The following is a 24,616-nucleotide window of genomic DNA, read 5'->3' as shown; positions in this document are numbered from 1 at the left end:
TTAGTGGCATTATTTACATTACAACTCCAATTTACTGGGGTTTGGCTATTATTTTTCTTGAGTCTATACACATACTGCATACCTAAGAATATCAGCCAGATTGGCAGACCATCTGGCTTTAACGTGGTGGAATTCTAACTAGTGCAACCCCTTTGAAACCAACTAATCTGGGCTGGATGTTGAATTTTTTTTGAAAATTTGGCCATCCGTGTCACAATGGGAGCTAGTCAGGGCTGAGTTCTTATGAAAAATCTGGCCCCCGCTTGCGGATGCTGAGCACTTGGAAATCTGGCCTCAAATTATTTCTTCCACAAGAATATAAGAAAGGAAAATGCAACACTGTTTAAAGACCAGGGGAAGTGATGACATGATTGATATCCAATTGTTTAACTTACTCTGGGAATTCGGTACAGTTTTATCAACTGGGTTCCAATAGTTTATGCCAACCACTAGAATTTCACCAAAGTGAGCCAATGGAAATCTGAGACTTTTAGGGCTTGATCCGTCTCCTTTTGATATAGTCCTTTTTCTACCTGAATGGCTAGTCAAAGTTTGGGGCCCTAGTTATGTTCTAGTTGGGAGTAGAAACTGGTGACAGTCAGCTATTTCTTTGATACAGTTTTGTTTATTTATAAAGACTGTACAAAGCCCTTTGTCTCAGAACGCAGAAAGAATCAAGTAGCAGGAAGAAGCTTCTTTTGCTCACAGCACCAAGAACACTGTGTTTGGCCTGCACCACTAATCCAAAAACCTCTCTAGGTTTCTTCAGGGTGTGACACCATGTTTTCAGCTGATCCTTCTGGCTGGCTGTCTCTCGGTTTCTCCTAATTTTTGTCTGTTCTGCCTTCCTTCCTCACTCACACACCTGCTCAGATCAATACCCAGTCCAGCCCTCCACCTACTAGCTAATGCTAGTTTCTGGGCAGACTTTATTAGATCTTGCTTTAGGTGTGACCCTTCAACTGTCTCTTACAATTATCTTAAGTGAATTTTAACTCAGTGCACAACAAGATTTCAACCAGCTCCTAATAATGTCAAAACTCTCAGGATTAGGCCTTACTTTAAGTTTTGTAGCACTCAGAACATGTGTACTCCCTTACTAGAAGAGGGGTTGCTTTTCTTCAAAGGGATCAAATACTGAAATGCAGCCGTCTCAGGGTTCTTTGGACTCTGCTTCATGTCACGCCAGTGACATTTTGCATTACCAGAGTTTGGCTTATTACAAAAGAATTGGAACAGTTTTCAGAATGAGGGGAAAGGAATAAATCAGACCTATGATCAGTTAAATATTAGCCAAATTCTGCTCTCAGTTATATCCATGTAATTATACCCAGTTTGTTTCAATAGGGTTGGCACGTGTGTAGTTGGAAACAGAATTTCTAGAAAATAAAACCGAGGCAGTTTTCACTATTGTTTGGACATAGAATTAGGAGTTTTGGATTCTCCTCCTGCTCCTGTAACTGGCTTGCCATGTAATTTTGGGTGATTCGCTGCTTAATTTTTGTGTTCCTCAGTTTCCTCATATATAGCATGGTGATAACACTAAACCACCTTTCCTTAATGATTTGATTTCCCCTGAAGAATGGTTAGTATCAATAATAGAAACAGCATGAACAGCAATTAGCCATGGCAATTGGCTGAACAGGAGAAGCACACAGCTGATCAAGTTGTATTTCATGAAAGACCATAGCAGATAAACAAAATATTCTGAGCATCTGTAGTGGGATTTTAGGAGATTTCTTCTTTTTTATGGGATAGGGGAGAGAGAAGACATTCATACAATCGCATCCATGCTATTATAAATCATCAAAGGACCACTGACTAAAACTGATGGTTTGTGGTCAGTTATTTCTTTGTATGTCATCGTGAGGAGGTCTTCGTGTGCTATTCCATGACAGGAAAAGCACTAAGGTAGTCAAGTGGGGGTGATGCCATATATGTCAGTAATTAATCAAAAGAACAGAAAGATTAATTGCAGTGCAGAACACAGAGAACACCTCTGTGAATTGTGTTATTCTAGTTGGAGTAAAGCCATGTAAAGTTACCAGAGGAAGAGGACTTTAATAAACTCAACTTACTTCCCAAATGCCCCTGCTAAGATCTCATTCCTCTCCTGCTGCTCCAGTCACATCACCTCTCCGGCTTTATGGTATCTTTTCCACATATGGCAGAGCAAGTATTTCACTGTAATGGTCTATGATGTTCACCTTGTTTGAACTTTTCCTTGCTGCTGGTGTTCCTACCTGAAACTGTTTCTAAGGATAATATGAACTCTTGATAAGTTTCAGATCTTGCAGAAAAAAGACCCTATGTAAATAAAAAGAGTATGCATGATATTCAGTGGCAGGGAAAATCCAAATATAACTGGATCAATATCTTTTAAATCACATTTATTGTCTTTCTATTTTCCTCTCAGTAGTTGCCTATGCCACCTCCACTCCAATTCCCTAGGCTGGTTTCCTCTTTCCTTCTGCATCAAGATCATAGCAGATAAACAAAATATTCTGAGCATCTGTAGTGGGATTTTAGGAGATTTCTAAGGTTGTGCCCAGCTACACCACTATTTATACCTCTGCTTTCACTTTAGCTTGTACAGCCTTCTAGACTTTTTCATCATTTTCTTCTTAATGCTTTCTTTTATCCTTGGTTTCTATCTTTTACGCTGCCTCCTACACTTGGCATAGTCTCTTTTCCTGTGCACCAGACACATTCTCCGTCCTCCTTCAAACTCACTTTTCATGACCTTCCTATATCACCCTCTCAATGACTGTGTGTCCATGTCTTCTTGCTTTTAAAGTGCTCTCCGTTATTGTAGTTGTCTGGTTAGGCCTTAAGCTTTTCAGTGATGGGATCTCTGGTCAGATGCTCGGGTGCAGCCAAAATAGGGTTAGTGTGCAAAGGTGACTTAAAGCCACCTGTTCTAGTCAGTGCTCCTGATCCTGGTGGTGCTCTGTACATCCTATTATATTCAGGGTCTTAGACTGCACTGTAGTATCTTATCACCTTCCAGTAGTGCAGTAAGCAACATGGCTAAAATCTTTCCCATTTGTTCTCTCATCCTCTCCCCAAGAGGAGAAGTGCATGCGGTGGACTATCTGTCCTGTTTTGGATTTTTATAATGCATATGTTGCTATATGTTTACATTTAGAGAAGGCAAAGCCTATCAGAGACTGGGATGTGGGCAGTTGTGCCTTGTGGTAGGAACAGGAGTCCTGCCTAGTGGTTAGGAGTCAGGCAGCCAGGAAGGAGCCCAGGGGGTCAGAACCCAGAGTCAGAAGCCTAGAATCAGAGCCAATGGTCAGAACCAGAGTCGGAGATCCGATATCAGAACCAAATGTCAGAGCCAAAGTCAGGAATCAGAGCCAAGGGTCAGAGTTGGGTTACCTAGAATGAAGCAAGGCTATCACAACCTTGAGTAATTGCTTTCAGCAGCCACCAAACTACTGCGACCGCTGGGCTTAAGAGCTGGTCTGTTGACTCTTCCAGTGAATAAGGCAGCATAATACAGGCCAGCTGTGTTCCTTAGGTTGCCTGGAGACTGACTCTGCTGCAGCCCCTGCTTCCTGACAAGGTCAAAGAAAGGCGCCTCACACTTAGACTGGAAGGTGCTGAGGTTTGTGATGGTCTTTAGTTCCTTGGAAGTTCATTCCACAGTCTTAGATTGGCCCCCAAGAAAACTCTGTCATGGCTCTGGAGCCTACATTCTGTTCCAGCCGGCTGCTCCAACGTACACCAAGCTGCAGTGGCAACAAGGGCCCAAAATGCTCCCATCCCCTGGAATAGATGGCACAGGAGAATCCTGACCAGGCCTCCTTTTCTCTCACCTTGTTCCCTGGCACTCAGGTCATGTCTACACTGTCCCCCAGTTCAGACTGTGGCACACCAAAGTGTTGTGCCGCAACTCCCCTGTGTGGTCACTGCGGGCGCAAAATTAAAGGTTCTTAGTTTGCACTAATGTATTATAGAATCATAGAAGATTGAGGTTGGAAGGGACCTCAGGAGGTCATCTCCCTGCTCAAAGTAGGACAAACCACAACTAAATCATCCCAGCCAGGCTTTGCCAAGCTGCACCTTAAAAACCTCTAAGGATGGAGATTCCACCATCTCCCTAGGTAACACATTCCAGTGCTTCACCACACTCCTAGTGAAAAAGATTTTCCTAATATCCAACCTAGACCTCCCCCACTGCAACTTGAGACCACTGCTCCTAGTTCTGTCATCTGCCACCACTGAGAAGCCTAGCTCCATCCTCCCTGGAACCCCCATTCAGGTAGTTAAAGGCTGCTATCAAATCCCCCCTCATTCTTCTCTTCTGCAGACTAAACAAGCATAGTTCCCACAGCATCTCCTCATAAGTTATGTTCCCCAGCCTCCTAATCATTTTTGTTGTCCTCCGCTGGACTCTCTCTAATTGATCCACATCCTTTCTGTAGTGGGGGCCCTAAAACTGGACACAATACTCTAAATGTGGCCTCACTAGTGCCGAATAGAGGGGAATAATCACTTCCCTCAATCTACTGCGAATGCTCCTACTAATGCAGCCCAATATGCCCTAAGCCTTCTTGGCAATAAGGGCACACTGCTGGCTCATATACAGCTTCTTGTCCTCTGTAACTCCCAGGTCCTTTTCTGCAGAACTGCTGCTTAGCCAGTTGGTCCCCAGTCTATAGCAGTGCATGGGATTCTTCTGTCCTAAGTGCAGGACTTTGCACTTGTCCTTGTTGAATCTCATCAGATTTTTTTGGCTCAATCCTCCAATTTGTCTAGGTCACTCTATCCTATCTCTACTCTTCAGCGTATCTACCACTTCCCCCAGTTTAGTGTCATCTGCCAACTTGCTGAAGGTACAATCCACTCCATCCTCCAGATCATTAATGAAGATAGTCTTCTTCATTAGCGTTAATTAGGGACCTTTAAGTTTGAGCCTACAGGGTACAACTAGGGAAGTTACAGTGCAGCACTTTGGTGTGAGTGGCTATTCACACCTCTGTAGTCTGAACTGTGGGGTAATGTGGACTGGCCCTGAGATGATCTCCTCTGAGCTATTTAAATTGGGTTTATGGCCAGATTAAGCCTACAACATGATACAAAGTAGCCACACCACGGTGGAGGATCTGCCTCTTTCTCCAATGTAATTTATAATAATAAATAATGAAGTATGTGCCCTCCATAAATCATTTAATATTCAGGAATTTACATCGATAAAAACAAAGTAATTTATATCACTTATATATTTAAACCACTTCTTCACAGGATAGGTAACGAACTAACAAATTGGCCCTTATTCCCTTTCTCCTTAATTGGGCTGGTTAATTATATTAAACTGATAATCCTCCTCATGCAGGTAAAATTACCCATTTTAAAGCATTCCCAATGATTTGCCTCAGGGTTTTTATAAATCTTTAAGTATGCAATTACCTCTTTTTTATGCAAAAATTAATCTTGAGCCATTACAAATGCCTATCAGAGCAGGAAAACTCAACTTGCCCAATTTTTACAATTATTATTTGTCAGCCCCAGCAAAATTCCTCATACCATGGTTTGTCTAGTTAATATTTTGCACATGCAGAGAAGCTTGACAAGATCCACATCTCATTTTCAGGAAGGTCCTCACTCCCTGGAAGCTAGCACTCATGCAGTCTTACTCCAGCACATTTCAGTACCACAGCAACAATTGTGGAGAGACATATCACTATTATCTAAATGAAAGATTTAATGAGAATGAATTTGTAATCTCCCATAGAGATTTTATACAGGTACTCTACAGAACTGGTGACATTTGCACCCATTATTTCTCAGACACGTTTTATCTGAAATAAATGTCTGTCCCCACAAGACTTGAAATGAGAAATCTCAGCATTTTTGCTGATCTATTTGCACCCAGAAGAGCAATGTAGAACAACTGGAAGATAATTGGATCAGTTCTGATAGAAGACTTATTTGAATGAAGACTCCTGTACACCAGGGATTTGAAATTTCCAATCTCTCCTTCTTTTCAAGACTTGCAAGTATGTTACGTATTTGATGGACCACAGCATAAGGAAATTAAGATAGTTATTATTTCCATTGGGAAATTCTTAATAACCAACTCAGTTATTTTGAAAATGGTCTATATGCTACAAGCAAGAACCAGAAACTGGGAGAATAAAAACATTTAGGGACAGATCCTCAGCTGGTGAAAATTGGCATAACACCATTGATGTCAATAGAGATACACCGATTTACACCAACTGAGGATTTGGCTCTTAATATACAATGATTGTCAGATTCAGCTGTCTGATGATTTGTGGTAAGTTGCTTCTAAGCAATATTAGATGCTGGACTTCATCTTACTTATTGTACCTCACTTCATATATGACCCCCTCAAAGGTTTGTAGCTTCCAAAAAATATATTTCAGCACCACGTCAGTAATGGAAAAATCAATAAAAGAGCACTGCGGTTTACATGTGTTTTGGATTCAAAAGCTGGCAGCACATCTCCTTTAATCTTGAGTATCCTATACATATTTTTATATTATCCTGGGCAAATATAAAGATAGGTAATATATATGGCATTGTGACTGGCGAAGAGCATGATCCCACTTAGGTGCTGAGCAGCCCTGCATGGCAACTGAAGTCACTGGACATTGAGGGTACCCAATATCCACCGGGGGTACTAGCCTTTTAGTAGATCAGACCCTGAATAAAATGCAGTGATAAACTGAAATCTGAGCTGCCCCTTTCTTTATTTAATTGGGTATACCTTCTATATGGAGAGAGATATGCTAAGGACTCAATAATCATCTATGATTTTAGCTAGGACCCCTTAATTAAAGTAATAAAAAATAGTCCATAAGTCATGAACCTCACAAAGTAGCTCCCTACAGATATGTTGGAAACAAAAGTATTTTATATTAAATTTTATAACACCTTTTACAAGGAATGCTTTTTGGAACACAGTTATTTTGGGTGGATGTATCTCTCTGACAAACTTCATCTTTATATGAACTCCAGGGATTTTGATTTTACTTTTTTCTTTACAGTATAGAAGACTTAGATAATAATAATTATTAATAACAAATATAGAATAATAAATAATAAACAGATTAAATACCTAACAATACCACTGAAATGCAGCCACCTCTGCAGTAGAGGATAAAAGCCAGGATGGCAGCTGGTGGACAGTAAATTGCACAAGTGTGTCAGGAGACGATATGTTGGTCTTGAACACTCTGGGAAATCTTTACACCTACAAAAAGTGCCATGAGAGCTTTAATGTCCACGTGGAATACACAGAAATTCCATTTATAAAGTCTTGCCCAAATGACAGGAAGGTTGTTACTCGCATTTTAGCCCAATTCCCACCTACTGACCACACAGAAAAATCCTCTAACCTGGATTGGAAAGTGCTTTAAGCTTGGGCTAGTTTACTTGGCATGGAGGCATGGGGGAGGGAGGATCACAGACCAGGCTCCAATTAATTCAGGCTGGAACCCATCCACTTTGCAGCAGTGAGGATGCAGGCAAAATCATTTGTGTGTTTATAATCCTCCAATGCCTTGCCCAAAAATTTCCCCCCAAAGTACAGGCAAGTTCTTCTGCAGTTGACACAGACTGGGAAAGAATCTAATCTATACTTAAAACATACAGCGGCACAGTGGTATTGGTATTGTAAGAGCGCTAGTGTAGCTGCGTTATGTCGATGGGAGAAAGCTCTCCTGCCAACATAATGAAACCACCTAAGTGAGTGGCGGTAGCTATGTCGGTGAGACAGTGTGTTTTTTCACACCCAAGGGACAAAAGTTTTGCCGGCACAAGTGCTAGTGTAGACAAGGCCCCTGGGCTTTATTGTGGGCCAAAGCAAAATGCAGGGCAAGGCTAACCTTTGGCCTTGTCTACACAACAGAGTGTTATTGCCACAAGTTATGCCAGTGTACAGCCACTGCGGTAATTAAGCCACTGTTGCATGTCCTCACTATGCTCCTTGTATCAGTGGAGTGCATTCACACTACCAGCTCTTGCATTGACACCGGGATCAGTGCACTGTGGATAGCTATTCCACTGTGCAAATGCACACAGGGTGCTCTAGGAGCGGTGTGCAATGCCTCATGGGGCAGGCACAGCATCACATGATGAAGGTTTCTGAATTGCAGCGTTCCATGGACATCCTACTGGATTAAGAGCCGCTTTTCAACTGCCCTGTTAGCCAGACTGACATTGCTGAACATAAACACAAAAAGCCCTCAGAAGTGTGTGAGTGTATCAGGGAGTGAGTGTGTGTGAGACAGAGTGTGTGTTGGGGGATAGTAAGTGTGTCCGCACACTGTCTCCTGAAGTTCAGACTGCAGCTGGAAGCAACCAAGCCAGAGGCAGAAGCTGGTGCACAGCGAGCTGGTGCCCCCTCTTCCCTCACCCCAGCTCAGCAGAGAAGTATACACCGGCAGGGGGCAGGGGGCACCCCTACATCAGCCCCCACCTCCTTCCCTGGCTCTGCACAGCACATCAGGAATCTTTCCCTCCTCCAGCCCAAACAGCAGCCCACGTTGCCTGCATGCCTGCCATAGGCGAGCAGGACTGATTCCCTCGGAGTTCTCCCACAGCCTCATCTCCCCACAGCCTCAGAAGAATGATCCACCCCATCCCCAGTAGCCCAGACAGGCTTGTAGGGAGCTGGCCCTTAGCTGTGTGAGCTCTCCACACTGAGCAATATCAAAACATCCTGGGGCTTTGAAAGGGGAGGGGCTCATGTCTGTGTAGCTGGAATGCAGGGCAGTGCAGCAGAGTTCAAACCAGTGAGCAGCGCAGTCAGAGTAGGCATTGTGGGATAGCTCCTGGAGCCCAGTTACAGTGCACAGCGTCTACACTGATGCTTTGTTGCTCTAACTTTGCTACAAAAAGCTATACGCCTCTTGATGAGGCGGTTACGTTTTGTTGGTGGGGGGGCAGGGGAGCATTGTAGCGTGTACACCTCCACTGTTTTATCACCAAAAGCTGATTTTTGTCAACAAAACTCTGTAGTGTAAACTAGCCCTGAGTGCTCAGATGTGGATGCAAAACACCTGGGTTAGCTGTGCAGTGAAAACATACCCTAAGTGGCATGAAACTCACTTTCAGGATGTAGGGCTTCACTGAACCTGCCAGGATTTGAACCCAAGTTCCAGGAAATGGGAGTGGATCACACCAATACTTGGATCACTAAACCATCCCCTCTGCTCTGACTAATATTAGTTATTTATTTTTGTGATGTCCCATGAGAAATGAAAAGCTCTGTATAAATGCTAAATATTTTTCTGATTATGATAAAAACAGAAAAATTCTACAGTGAGTCATTTATATAAACTTGATCATTGCACATTATAAATGACGCCCCTTGATTTGTGAAGGTGAAAAATATATAGGAGTGAAGAGTTTTGATACAAACATTAGAGAATCCCTCTTGCTGGAAAGGCAGGAAATTATCTGTTTTTTAAAGTTGTTTATGATTTTTTATTGGATTTGATATTTTATAGATGGGATAGAAAATAAAATAAATTGCACACCATAAAGAGACTGGTAAAAAAGGTGACTGCAAATGTTGTAATGCTGTTCCTCTTTCCCCCACCCAATCTTTCTTCCATTCAAAAAAGACAACAAGAAGTAATGAAACAGAAACCAAGTGCATCAAAGGGGCCCCAATCCTACAAACACAATATGAGTAATTTTATTCACGTGAGCAGTGCCACTGAATTCAACGTGACTGCTCACATGAACAAAGTTATTTATGTGTATAAGGGCTTGTCTACATGGGAAAATTTAACCAGTTCTACTGGTATGATTATACTGGTATAATTAAACCATAAACTCCTTCCAAAGAAACATAAACTAAACTGAAAAAAGATACTCTTCTGGAATAAGATATTTGTGTATCGGTTTAAATTCACGCCTTAGGAAAGTTATTCCTAACTAATCTATGTAGACAAGTCCTAAATGTTTATAGGTCTGGGATCCACAGATCTGTTTTCAGATTTTAATAACTTGTTATACCAAAGGTGCTAATGGCTTGCCCCTTAGGAGTCATTGATGTGTAAGCACCCAGATCCACATTAAGAAGACTGTCTGGGTTAAAGCATTATCTTTTGTTTGGCTGTTAATACTGTGAGGTTCCTTTGTGTAGACCCCCCAGGCTAACCTTTGAAAGGCTGTGGCCACATAGGAGAAGTTTGGAGTTAGAGGTGTTTCCCAGGTGTAAAACTCAGAATTTGGATCAGGAAGTGAGAACTTTTGTGACAGCCGAGAGAGACAGAGATCCAAAACAACTGTTTTTAGGGTCAGGACAGTGGTGCCTGACCTGAGGTTTCTGCAAAAGGGAATTTCTGTGCAGTCTGTTACCACCTCTGTTCAAAGAAATAGAATGTGTCTATATTTTGTAAATAAACAAATCACACTGGAAAAGTACCTGACTCCACATTGCCAATTTCTGCTCCAAACAGGAAACTGATTTACAAGGACCCAATTCAGCTACGGGGTAACAGTAAATTGCACAAGGGAGGCAGGTTTTCTAGTGATTTGAGCTAATGACTTGATATCAGATCTAGTCCCTATTTTGCCTAAGAATCATCTTCGACAAGTCACTTGTCCTATCCTGCTCAGAATAGGTCTTGTGATTCTGCTGCATAGGGGCAGGATTTGAAGAGCATAAGCAATGGGAAGTGGATATTCTGTAAATCATGAGCTTTGCTTCAAGGGGATCCCCCCCACTGACCTGCAAAAAGGATTTTGGGATTAGAAAGGGGTCCTGGAACTGCTTTTATGAGGATCTGTTGGCTATTTCCACTCCAGGCATAATAGGTGCTTAGGAAAAGATTCCATCCGTGAAGAAATAGCAGTAGGGGAACAGTTCTGTGACCTGGGGCACTCCTGATGTACAACCCAGCTGTCTAGGCTAGGTGAATTTCACTCCTGTGCAGAGCGCCAACATAAAGCCTATAAGAAAGTTATTACATCAAAATAGGGTTTAACAGTGAATCATCTGGTGCCTAATCCTTCTGATGGCTTTTGCAGGGGTGAATTGTATGTGCTAGAGCAGAATTTGGGCCTTAACCTCAGTCCTTCCACCTATAAAATGGGGATAATTACTTACCTAGGTTTTTTAAGCTCTTTGAGGTCCTCAGACGAAAGGTACTATGCATTACGTTCATTAAAATTCAAGAGCAACTACAGTATAAATGACTAGTTATAATGGCTTTTGATCTAGCTGTCTATTTAGAGAAAACCAGTACTTAATACATATCCAATTGTGCAACTATATACGCCAGATTTTCACATAAGGAGACATTTACTGTTGGTATCTGATAGAGATATCCTGTAATTATCTGTGCTATATTTGCTATTTGTCTGCTTTGGAATTTTAATGAGTAGGAATGCCATTCATGGACATTTTTAGAAATGCAGACAGCATAATAGGATGTTAGGGCCCAATCTTGTATTCCTTGCACACTCCAAATTCCCACTGGACTTTATCAGTTTTAGGTGCGCCAGGCATGCAGGATCAGGCCCTTATTTTGTGCTGTTCCTACACCCAATATGCCAGACAGAATTCAGTAACACAGTCAGAGAGACAAATAATAGCAGAAGAGAGAGCAAGAAATATAGAAAGGAGGAAAATATGTGATTTCAGTTGAGATATGAAATAAGATTGAGAGTCAATGACATGGAAAGATGAAGTTTGTTCGAGAGGCTAGGCGATGTAAAGTAGAAAACTCTTATATGTGTATAGAGGGACAGAGAGGAGGCCTGTGCTAGAGGAGGAGAGCAAGAAAGGCAGGGAAATAGAAAGAGTCTAGAGAATATAAAGCAGATAAGCAGTACGAGAAGACATTGCACACAGATATACAAGTCTGAGGCTCAGTTCTTTGCTTTTTGACTAGTTGGGGCATGCTCAGCCCTAGGGCAGGCAGAGACTTGTGTCACTCTGCAACAATTCCTCTGGTTGGTTTCAGAAATGCAGCTGACAATCAAAAAACAAAACAAAACAAAACAAAACAAAAAAGCCCAACAACCAAACCTTGCCTGCTGAGTGGAAATTTAATCTCCTGGTGTCCCCTGTGGTTGAACAGACAGAATTTGATTGTTTTGATTATATAGGAAATTTCTTATTTAATCTGCGGGACACAGAGAAGACCGTTTTGTCTTCCTAGCAAGGTTTCTAGCAACCAGGCTGAACAGTGTCACCACAGAAGACCCTGGCCTGGACAGACATGATGGGACTGCTGACTACAACAACCTCCAGAAGGAGCTACATGCTTCTGTTCTTGCTGAGAGGGAGAATTGTCACAGCAAGATGGGCTTGAGGGTGATAGTGAAGAGGGGAGGGTCAGGTATGAGGAGGCACTTCAGTGAATCAAAAAAGCCTCAGTAGATGCCAGAAGAAAAAAAAAAATCCTAAAATGACATTTATCACATGTAGTGAGCAGTATGATTGCAAAATGCTTGCAGCTCTGTCGGGGAGACAGTGAACCAAGAGGTGGGCTTCCACACCTTTCCCCAGGACGGGCCCTTTGTTTCCACACAAGGCTCCATGCCTGTTTGCATGAGCTGCTGTGCAGGAGGCACTGACCCTGTCATTATCACGCACCTGACAGCTACACCCATTTATTGGCAAGGCACCTGAAGCACCTGCCTTTCAAGTTACATCCCTGGCTAGGCAGAGGTTTGGGTGTTGTTGGTAATGGTATCTGCATGTTAAAACGTGCTTCCTAGGTGGCAAGAAACTGCACGTTGGGTTAGCAGTTGGCCATTTTCTTGGGATTGAGGGAAGGCCTGTCAAAGTCCTCTGATCCACCCTCTGCCCCCGCCAACCTGGGATGGCTGATTCACACCTTACACGGACAAAGCTCCCTGGTTTCTGGCTGATGGCATGTTCTGTGACAAGAACCTCCAGAGGAGAGGTGTTGCCACAAGCAGGACCAGGGTGCCCAGGGATCCCTAGGGAAGGAGGTGCAGTGGGTGGGCCTGGGGATGCAGCAGCCAGACCTGGGGGTGGAGTGGGCCTCAGGGGTCGCGGTGAGGAGGAAAGAGGTGCCGTGGGGGAGCTTGGGGTGCAGCGGCCAAGTGTGGGGTTAGGCCCAGGGGGCAGGCTGCATAGGCCTAGGGGTTGCAGTGAAGGGGGTGATGAGGAGGCCCAAAGGGCACATGGCCCAGGCAGACCCAGAGGACAGCAGAGGGAGGGAGGTAGTAGGGGGGAGGGGGGCATAGCCACCTGCTCTAGACTCTCCTGGCATGCCCCCCCTTGCCTAGCCCCTCCCCTCTGGATGTGGGGGAGGGGCTCCCTCCGAGTCTCTCCCCTACATAGAAGATGGGGGGTCACACGAACGGAGCCCCTCAAGGTGGAACAAGGTGGTGGGCGGAGCCTTCACCGGAGTGGGCGGAGCGAACGGGGCAAAACATCCCAGGCCTGGCGCGGCCTGGGCAGGGCACAGCCAGCCCGACGGCGTGGGCGGGCGGGGCTACCAGAGCGCCCGGCCCCGGGCATCGTGGTGGTGGTGACCTTCCGAGTCGAGGACGGAACCAGGGAGACGGGGGCGGGGCGGGGCTATCCGGGCCTGCGGGTGAGGGGCCTGAGGGCGGGGTCTTGTCGTGGCCTGCGCTACCCCGCCCTCTCCCGCCACGCCACGCCACGCCGGGCCGGGCCGGGTCCCCCGCGGCTCAGGCGGACCCGCCTCGGCTTCCCGGGGTGGGTGGTGAGTACAGGGGCCTGTCCTCGCGCTGTCTGCGGCTGCGCCGCGTACGTAGGCAGCACCGCCCCGCCGAGCTGAGGGCACCGCCCCCGCCCCCCCTCAGCCGGGCGAGCGGCACCGACCGGGCACCCTCCCTCCAGTCTCCGCCCCGCGGCTTCGGCCCGCCGCTCTGTCCCGTCGGGACCGTGGCTTAGCTGGGTGTCGGTGTGTGGGGGCGGGGCAGCTCCCGCGCGGGGTGTGGAGCGGAGCCTGGGTCAGCGCCGGCCCGGCCCGGCCCAAGCGGGGGTCCCGGCTGTGTGATTGTGACGGGCCCGGGAGCGTGTTTCAGCGTTTCGGTGTGTGGGTTTCCGTTTTCACGGCGGCTCCAGGTGGGGCGGGAATGACCGAATGACCCTGGATGCTGGGGACGCTTTGAAACACAGAACTGCCAACCTGCCGTGTCAGGCATGCAGAGTAAATAACAGCCTCAAATCGGGCTCCCCCCGAGTTCCCCAGCAGAGTTTTCTGACTTTGCTTCACTGCGAAGGTGGTTTTTTTTTTAATCGATGGAAATACGTTTTTTGTCGGTTCGTGTGTGTAGAGTGAAATCAACATTTACTGATTAAAAATCAAATCCGTCCAAGCCTCGTGCTGTGTTACCCAAGACTCAGGTGGCCTGGTCAAAGGATCTGCTTATACCTGTATCTCCTAAGGATGCCTAGTACCCTGGTAGCTTTAGGTGCTGGAGCAGCTTGTCCACTGCTTTAATATGAGCAATGAAGCTTAATGGGGCAGGCTCTGCTCTGCAAAATAAACTTCCCTGATCATTTTGTGGATTGAGCTTTCTGTAGCTGTCAAGTCTTTGCTCATTCCCACACTCTGGATGCATAGCTGCAAAAAAAACCCAACCAAACTTTTTTTTTTTTTTTAAAGGTATCATCACATCAGATGGCACTGTAGTTATGAACCAGGTATATTAGGATAGCTTGCCCAAGGGTAGCACACACAGGAAGTGATATCAGCCTCCTTTATTGAGGTGGAAATGCCTGCACTTATGTAAAAAGTTAGTAGACTATGAAGTCTATTTGATCTTTTGCTCTTTTTTTGACTACCCAGTGAAGAGCTGTGGCTTCCCTACCAGGTGTGATAAGCATGTTGCATAGCTTACATATTTTTCCTTGTGAAGGGATGGTTTAGAAGGCATTGACTTCTTTGAGGGAGGTTCTGTGTCAGGTAGTTGACGCTGCATCAACTTTGTTTTGTGTGCTTAAAAAAAGTACATGCACCCATAAATTCAAAATTAGATAATAAAAGTAATCCTCCTGATAGTGATAAATGATAAAAATATTCAAAATAAAGAGCTAAATCCCGATAACCTTAATATTACCAACTTGGTACATCTTCTGAATAAGGGATACCTGCTTGCAGTTGTCCTTTGGAACGATCATTTTAATGTCTTATATTTAAGAAAAAAAAAGACTGAGAGAAATATCTTTCCTGCACTCAGTTGTTTAATATCTGTGTGCAATGTCATAACACATACATACCAGAAGACAGGATATTAGGATAACATAAGTAGGATATTTCTGTTCAGCTAAAGTGATGTCATAACTCAGCAGTTGCTTTAGTAGTTATTCTTAAGATCTCTACAATAATTTCTCTTTTGTTTCAGAGTGAATAAACAAAAGAGAGATGAATGTCATCAGTAGCTTAAATAAGGCTCGTAGGAACTGCATTTTATTTCGCTTAACTTCTTTGGCCAGTCAGGCAAAGTGCAATAATTTTTATAGATCTTCTGTTGAAGCTTTGAATGGATATCGCCAGGTTCAAATAAATCATATAGTGGATAAATGCCAGCGACTAGAAATAAGCAGCAACTTCAACTATTATTTTATGATTGGAAGCTCTAACTTCTGCAGAAAATTCATTAATAAAAGCCGAAGATGTTTTTTGAATGCCAAGAGTATAGAAGTGAGCAAGAACATACACAGCAGCTGTAGAAGTCCTTGTTTCCTGGCCTCTCAGCCGTTAGTGGGAGAGCTTGCATTATTCCGAACCCTTTCTTCAGTGTGGTCCCCAAATCACGTTCGCGCTTGGGATGTTCAGATCACCAGGCTTTTTCACACATCACCATGGTTTCAGGCTGCTCCAGTGCCTCTATTGTGGATTATCCTTAAACCAGCTAAGAAGCTATTTGCTATTATTCTTGGAAGGTAAAATACTGTTTTATTTCTTCTTACAGAGTAAGACCCTAGCCTCCGAAGACTTAGGTATGTGTTTAATGTTATGCCTAGTGAGTAGTCTCATTAATGTTAATGGGAAATACTCAGTCTGTGTGAAGTTAAACATTTGTGTAAAGCTTTCCAGAATTTGGGGTTAGGGTTGGAAGTATTTTGGTTTTGTTTTCTTTTTAATCATAATTTTAAAACAACAATAGAGTCCATACCCCATTCACACTAAAACCGTTATAAACTGAGAGGACCTCTCTCCTGTGATCTTGCTTTAGAAAATGCACCTGTTTCCACTACAGACAATCACGGTTATCCAGGGCCTAACAACATAAGCACTGATTTTTTTAATTTTATTTTTTTGCTGAATACTCTCAACTGAAAATCAAGGCCATAATGGGCAGTGATATATTTGGAAAAGATACCCTGACATTTTGGCTGTCTACAGAAATATTAGACATACTTCATGTTTGCCAGAGATGTGGTCCCAGGCAAAAGCAGAAGGCAAGAACTTGGGACTCCTCAGCTGTCCTCTTCTCCACTACAAGCAGGAGAGTAGCTGCTGATACTGACATGTTGAGTTCAGGCTGCAGATAAAGTGGGGGTGCTCATTCTCCCTGGCTGCAGCCTAAGCTGAATTTAAAAATGTACCACATGGTTTAAGTTGGATTCTGAATGCAGCTCCTACATAGAAATAGAAATTCATTCTCTTCAATATGTGCAGTCAGATTCAATATGTGCATTTTTTTTTATATATTTGAGCAGCCCTTGATGATTGTATCTTGCAAATCCATTCAAGGAGTAACAGAGTGAAAAATCCTTTCTTCAGATGTTCTCAAATAAAAAAATCCAAACTTTTTTTTTTTTTTTTTTTTTTTTAAATGATCAAAAAGATGAAGGTTGCAATGGTTTCTGTTTTAATAATAAATAAATAAATAAAGGGAAGCATCTACCTTGCAAGACATTCCTTTCATTGAAAAAAATATTGCACTGAACAGGCAGACTACATACTGCTTAATGATTCTCTTGACTCATCGAGGGATATCCTAACACTTTACAAATGTTAATGTATACAGCCTCTCCTCACTTCTGATAACGCACTATACCCACTTACAAATGTACAATGTTTGTGTCTTGCAGGAGCATCAGAAAATGGTGGAGGGCTCTGCCTCCTAACAAGCAGGAGCTCTTTAAAGAAAGTGCAAGAAAACATAAATGGAAGATAGTTGTGGGTCTGTGTAGTTTGGGAGTTTTATTTACCATGTTTTATTTTACTCACTTGGAGGAGACACCGATCACTAGGCGTGCTCGATTGTTGGTGTTTGGGAAGGAACATTTTAGGGATTTGTCACAGATGGAGTATGACATGGTAAGTTGTTTGAAAGAAAACAAGCCCTCCCTGCTTCACACACACAAACCGTGTTCCTGTCACAGCCCTAGTTGGGCTTCCCCTTCTGGGCACTCACCAGCCTTCTGTTTGGGTACCAACATATTGGACCCATCTACTTTTAAGCTTCCTTTTGTCTGGGTAGGCTCCAGCACAGTCTCTTTCTTGGGTCATGCTGGCATGGTTCTTGGGCACAGACGTGGTCTTTTGTCCCTTCATGTACATGGGACCTCATCATCCTGCTGCCCGAGGCCTGCATGTCAGTAAAGATCCCCCAAGACACCCCACTAGCTTAAACACACCCTTTCCCAAAACTTCAGCCTTGTGGGCACTCTGATTTATAGTTGACTTCTCTAGGGACACATGATAGTTAAAGCATATTACACATAGTCTCTACAAAGGTTTCTAACATTATTACTCATTGCTTTAGATAGCGCAAGAGAGATAAAAATCTGAGTACAAATGCTTATGTGCTATTCTGCCTCAGTTTTCTCACTGCTCTTGAGCCTTCATTGAGATTTGGTCAGAATACTCTAGGATATGCATGATCCTCCTCCTGCACAGAGCTTTCTGCATCGTCTGTGGGATAGTGTGTGTCCTGCAGCAGCTTCCTTTTGCTTTCTCTCCACGTTGGCCAATGATTTTTTGGTACTAATTTAGCTTAATTAATATCTAATAATTTGGTGTAAGTGGAAATATTAATTGGCAGCATATATAAATGTTCAATTTTATTACATTGGATACAAAACAGTTAGCACAGAGCTGTGAAAAACTCAGCTCTACCGCTTTCCTTGGATGATTGACTTATTATATAAGAGAAAAATAGTACATGAGAACTGGATTGTTACATATGTTGTCTGCCACAAAACTTTTACTGTGGTACATTAATATGGTGTATATAAGTGTAACAGCTATCCTCCAGACTCAATTCTTTATTCTGTATAGAAATGAACAAATTGTGTCTTTCAGTGGATGGAAGAATTTAAAAATAAAATGTTATCCGAGACAGACCCTCGCTATCAGGTAGTGAAAAAAGTTGTTGGTCATCTATCTGAAAGTAACCAGGACATCCCACAGGTCTCGGAGTTCAAATGGGTTATCCATGTGGTGGAAGAACCAGGCATAAATGCTTTTGTACTTCCAGTAAGTAAAATCCAAAAGCAAAAGTAAGTAACAATATTGAAGAATGCAGCTTGTTTACACAGCTCCTTTGCTATGTTATGATGTGTGGTATTTTTCCTCTTTGCTCACAGAATGGACAAGTATTTGTTTTCACTGGTTTGCTAAACGCGGTGTCAGATATTCACCAACTCTCTTTCATTTTGGGCCATGAAATAGCTCATGCTGTACTGGGACATGCAGTAAGTACACTTTTTTTAAGTTAATGTATAAGCCAAAGTCTCAGGCTGCTTCCTCAAATTGAATGAAGAATTTGATTGAAAAGTTGACTGTCCTTAAGCTGCACATATGTACTACCATAGAGAACACTTACTACTGTGCCATTTTAGTCATTGTTAGCTCTACACCTACTAATGAATGTTGGCAGGATCAGCCTCCACGGGAGGTTTGCATTCCTTTACAGAATCACAGTTAAGATTTTACCATGAGACATGCTGGCATTGGGAGTTGCAGGTGCTCAGCACTTTACAAAATCGGACCCTTAGTCCTTCTAAACATGTTGACTCCACAGATATCTTTAAAATCTCTTCTAAATTAGAAGATACTTGCAGTTCAGTAGCAAAATCCTAAAATTCCATAGATAATCTTTATGATTGTTGGATATGTTCTCATGGGGCCTGCAGTCTGACTCTGTTTGCAGATAACTGAGTTTGCTTGTAAATGTGAGCGTGTACCCATCTTGCGCACATCCCAAGCCCAATGGTAGTTCATCGCCAGTTTTCGTGCACAAAACGGGTGTAATAAGCTTTCAGATTTTGCAGGTCCAGCTTTGAAAAAACAAGTTGGGAATAAAATCTTAGTTCAAGTTACTCACACTGCTGCTTGTCTAAACAGAAAAATCAGGTTTTTATAAGGTGCAGCTGCATCTGTACCCAAAAGCATTTTTAAATGCAATCTCTGCAGTCTCTTATATCTGTAATTTCCCATCCAGTCTCAAAACCTATGAACTTTCAACATAAAACTCCCCATAAATTTCCAAGGTTATTCTAGAGTTAAGTAAATACCTCTCTAAAGCATTTGCAAATAAACAAACTGATTTGCTTCACTGGCCCCTTCAAACATTTTGGTGAACAAGAAGATTCATGCTGGAGATGCTTGTAGTTACTTGAACAGTTAAAAATATTCATGGCTAATTTAGTTAAGAAAATGGCAATTTAACCTGTTTTTAATAAAGCCTAGGTAATCCAATCAGAACATGAGATCATGTGACTTAGGTAACCAGTTTCTTGGCGTGAATAACCAGTAGTCAGTGGTTCACAGATTGACCATGTGCTAAACCTTGCTTGCAGAAACTATTCATTAAGCAAAGAAAAAAATTAAGCCCCCCCCCCCTCCCCCCACACCAGTGATTTGCATATGATCACAAACAGAAAAAGGACTTAATTCATCTGAAAAACGTATTCATGACTAATAGTTTTACTAGTTCTAATTCATTTAATGGAAAACTGCTACACACCTGTGATTAGTGCATTTGGGGAATAAATGTAATGAGATTGCAATATTTCCTTGGGTCTATTACTTGGGAGGGAGAAGTTATGCTGAATTATCCCTTTTTGATAGCATTGCACCTATGAAAAGGAGAACAGAGAAATGAGATCTCTCTTTCTAAATTCGCAGAAACAAGTGCTCTAACTATTGGAATAGCTTTAAATTGTAACAATTGCAGGAAAAATTAAAATTGGCAAGATTGATGGAACTTGGGAGGAAGTATAGTCTACTGGTTGGGGCACTAGCCTGCATCTTGGTAGATCTGAATTCAAGTCCCTTCTCTGCTACAGCTTCCCTTTGTGAACTTGGGCAAGCCACTTAATCCCTCTGTGCCTCAGTTCTCATTTGTAAAAAAGAGATACCACTTCCCTACCTCACAGAAGTATAGTGTGGATAAATATGTTAAAGATTGAGAAGTGCTCATAGTATGATTAGTTCTGGTTAGTCCTGCTTTGAGCAGGAGGTTGGACTAGATGACCTCCTGAGGTTCCTTCCAACTCTATGATTCTATGATGAAGGCCTGTAAGCTAGTGGACCACTCACTGGCCAGTTTTTCAAATAAAGCTCTCAGCAGCAGCAGAATTTCAGTCCCTTTTTTCAGGGATGTGTTTGTCACCAGTACAACAGATATCAAAACAGAAAATCCAAGTCTGGCTACCTGGCTCTCCTAAAGCCTCTTCCATATAAGGATTTTGTTCTTGCCCACACCTTTGGTGTCTCCAGCGAGGCTGATATGGAGAGCATTGTTTCTCAGTCCTTTTCCATGTCACTGGGCCTCCTTCAGATGCCTACCTGCTCCTGGCAAGTCTCTCCCTCTGATTTTGTTGCGTGTTGGCCTTTTATCTGAGAACTAGGTTGTTTCCAGGCTATCACCTGATCTCTGGTCTCAGATCCCTCACCTAGGAGACAGATGATTATTTTAGCGGGGCTAAGTCCACTTTTCTTGAAGGGTTATCCCACCCCGTGACAGGGCGCATACGTGCCTAAGATAGAAAAGAACTATCTGTCTCAAATTTAGAAATACTGCATGCAAGCAAGTTCAGAGGATGAATGATTGAAAATGTCACTGTTTTTGTTTTCAGGCAGAGAAAGCCAGTCTGGTACATTTCTTGGATTTCCTGTCACTTATCGTGCTCACTATGATTTGGGCAGTCTGTCCTCGAGATAGTTTGGCAGTTGTAGGCCAGTGGATCCAGAGTAAATTGCAGGAGGTAAGGCAAAGGCTGTGGCATTGTGGTACTTGGTAAATGTATTTAACATCTGGTTCAGTATGCAACACACTGATGCACTTTCACTATAAATGCAGCCAAATATACTTTCTCTTATTATTCAGGTAAATTGTCACTTCTTGGTCATTTGGAAAACATTCCATTTGTAGTGTAGAAGGATTACTGTGCCACCCACCTCTGTGTGTGGAAGGAGAGTGCTAAGAGTTATAACTGTACAATTGGGATTTGGGTTTTTTGTGGGAGATGTAATTTTATACATTTCTAATATTTCTGATTCATCTGATGCTGTATTGTGATTTGACTCTTGTAATATTTCAAATAGTTAGTAAAGAATTTTCTGTTTTTAGTCTGGGAAAAGCCCAATTCCAAATTGTATAGCCAGAGGGTCAGCCTGCAGAATTAATAACCTAAAGCATATTAGCATTTCTTTAATTAGAACGTCTGATGTTCAACATCCTATTTAATCTTAGTTCACTGTTTCAAAACAATTGGCATTTGAGGTACTATTTTTCTGCCTTGGGACAGCTGTTTTGTTTAGTTTGTCAGAAAGAATTACGTGAAATGAATGTGTTTATAGATGATTATTATTGGTGAGAAACTGATTTCTAATTTAACAAAATTCAGCATCTTAATCCTGTTTTAAAGCCAAAAGCACCTTATAAAGAACCTAGTGAAATGTACGTAGTCCCTCCAATATATATCAATAAAATAAAACATGGAGTTTGTGTGGTGCCACATTCCTCCAGATAACTAATTCATTGTGTGCATCTGCACAGTTATTTAGCTACTTCTTATGTAAAGCATTATTTGGGGAACGTTGCATATGTCACAACATTTTTATCCATATTGGAATAAAGATTCTTATATTGCCTGTGATTCGTTTCCTGTTACCCAATGGGTTATTCAAAACATAAAAACAAATATAACCAGTCTGTACTATGATAGTTCCCTGACTGATGGGTAGATAGAGACTTTGAACTTAAATTATTATTACAGAGGCCGGATGTTTTTTAGAAGCAGTTGAAAAGCCAGCACTGAATGCCAGCAAATGATCTAAAGACCAAACTTCGAGAAATGTTGAGCTATTGTGTTTAAGCTCTGCCAAAAACCCATTGTTTGGACTCTGAGACCCAGCTCCCTGTCAACCTCTCAATTTCCCTTCTTGCTCTTAAGGATTTTCTCGTGTTTTGAGTTAACTGCAACTGGTATCGTGACCTGACCTTGTGGGATGGAATTGTGCCTTAGACCAAGAACATAAATAGGGTTTATGCTCAGACCCCTACGTCAGTAGTTTTCTGTCCTAACCTCAAAACTTGTCCTTCGGTAGTAAGGGATCTCTTACCCTAGCCATAACCCCAAACAATATCAAATTCTGATTCTTGTCTTAAGTAAAATAAGATTTATTCAACATGGAATATGGAGAGAGCATCAACTGAGGTAAAAGCAAATTGCAAAACTTTAGTCCACAGTCTAAGGCTACTTCAAAACTAGTTGGGTAGGGAGAAAGGCTTTTGTAAAGGGAAGTTTGTTAAAAGCACAATTTTAAATTCTGGGTTCAGCCATGTCCTTGCTAAATCCTTCTGCGGTCACTTAGCATCTAGCTATCATATTTACCAGAGTCGTTGTTTTCCTCACCCACCCTCGAGTGTGCATCTCTCTACTTTCTCCACCTGCTGCCTTATGTTTTTCTAGATACTAGCAACCTGGCCCGCCCTTGTTGTCCATGGCAATGCCCCGACTTCTTGTGTGAATTATTCTAGCTACCTTGCCTGACCAGTTTAAGCTGCGTTATGAGTTCTTCCCCTTACCTACCTCTCCAGAGACACTATCTCCTCCTTATTATTGACTTTTGACATTTTTAAATTATTTTATTACCACAGAGCCTAGGAGCCCAATTTACGGACCAGTGCCCCATTCTGCTAGTTGCTGTACAAATAGAAAAAAAGACTATCTCTGTCACAAAGAGCTTACAGTCTAAGCAGCTATCACTCTAAACAACTTCCATTCATTCTTCTAGCTTATTCTTTTCCCTCTGTATACAGCAGATGGGCATGGATTTTGTTTGCTTTTATAGCAGAAGTTGTTCTAATTGATATTTGTTTAAGGAATTGCTCAAAAAAGGGCAGAAAATGTAAGGTAATCTGGGCTTTATTCCATGTGACTATGTTAGTATGCAGAAATAGAACACTTTTTTTTCTGTCTCCCCTTCCCTCCCTGCTCTCATGCCCACTACACATGGTTTATATTTCCTGAGCAACCTGAGAGGTGTAAAGATTTATAAGGTGTATGGGACTTCCTCTTCAGCACACACAACCATTGTCTGTGTCTGTAAATCACATGGTTCTCAGTCACTGTGTCTAATTTCCCTCAGTTAGTTGGGGGATAAGGGAGGTATTGGCAGATCTTATCTTTTCTTCCAACATGTCCACAAGTTTAAAAAAACCCCCAACAAATCATTTGTCAATGGCAGATGAATACCTGCAGCCTATTAAATTCCTTGAGGCTCATCCACCTAGCTGCTCCATGTGGCTGCTGCCGAGGCTTATTAGAAGCAGAAAAGAAAATCTCTTGCTTTCTTAACAAGGTTGCTTATCCTATTTGAACTTTCCTGTTTCTATGGCCTCAATCCGTCCTCTTAAGTATAGATAGCAAATATATAGATCTTCCACCAGTTTTGTAGGGCAGGCATTTAAGAAAACTTTTCCTGTAAATTAAGCAAACTTTGATATAATCATTGGAACATAATAAATATGGAATACTCTGTTGCCATTTTTAGTCATTCTTCAGAGCACAGCCATAATTGAAAAGGCAGTACTGGGATGTATTTAAGGTCTAATAGAGGCACCATATTGTGTGGTGACAACAGATCCAGAATATTCAGGGGATAATAGAGTTCTGTTACAGATCCTTGTAGTGTCATGTTCCCCCTGCCTTGCATCTCCTTTGTTCCATACAACAGCCATTAGAAAAACCAAGCATCCAGAGTCCATTAAAGTTTCTGCAAGTGCTTAAGATAATTTTCAGCCCTTTTCACTCTCCCCGTTTAGGTAAAGAATAATCAAATTGCCCATCTCACAAACTTTTATAGCTTTTTTTTTTTTTTTTTTTTTTTTGAGCTGCAATATAACCTTGCTACTTAGAAGCCCCGGACTAAAAATTGCAGTAAAATCACCAAAACAAAAAATAACAAGTGACCATGATGAACGGAGGAAAAACTGCCTGTTTGTGTAGAGCTTTACTTAAATAAGTGCCAAAAGTGATCATCTTGCCCATTCCTCGGACACAAAATAGAAACTGGGAGTGTCATAATGGGACACAGTTGATCCATCTAGCTTATTATCCTCCCTCTCTTATTAATGGTGATTCAGAGAGCTGTGAAAGACCACACCGAGAAGACTCTCCTGTCCTCTTAATGCTTATGTGCACTTCTCT

At 42.4% G+C, this 24,616-nt stretch overlaps 1 protein-coding gene across 9 annotated transcripts in view; it reads left to right on the top strand.

Annotated features, from left to right (window-relative positions):
* Positions 1 to 13,249: 13,249 nt before the first annotated feature.
* Positions 13,250 to 24,616, top strand: part of OMA1 (OMA1 zinc metallopeptidase) — a 45,536-nt gene continuing 34,169 nt past the window's right edge. For 7 of the 9 annotated variants that reach the window (XR_010917529.1, XM_067535495.1, XM_067535494.1 and 4 more), the window contains exons 1-6: positions 13,250 to 13,697; positions 15,346 to 15,886; positions 17,042 to 17,270; positions 18,258 to 18,431; positions 18,542 to 18,649; positions 21,038 to 21,166. Coding sequence is in view for 8 of the 9 variants with exons in the window: in XM_067535495.1 (XP_067391596.1) it covers positions 15,366 to 15,886; positions 17,042 to 17,270; positions 18,258 to 18,431; positions 18,542 to 18,649; positions 21,038 to 21,166 (1,161 nt within the window). In the remaining variant the exon portion in view is untranslated. The remainder of the gene's footprint in view (positions 13,698 to 15,345; positions 15,887 to 17,041; positions 17,271 to 18,257; positions 18,432 to 18,541; positions 18,650 to 21,037; positions 21,167 to 24,616) is intronic. The other 2 variants (XM_067535490.1, XM_067535491.1) reach the window with 2 other exon arrangements.

This window comes from Emydura macquarii, unplaced genomic scaffold (genome assembly GCF_026122565.2).
Source record: "Emydura macquarii macquarii isolate MOO-44397 ecotype Brisbane River unplaced genomic scaffold, CSIRO-AGI_Emac_v2 contig_3506, whole genome shotgun sequence".
NCBI classification, from domain to species: Eukaryota; Metazoa; Chordata; order Testudines; family Chelidae; genus Emydura; species Emydura macquarii.
Note: the sequence above shows the minus strand (reverse complement) of the source record. Positions and strands in the feature narration are given on the sequence as shown.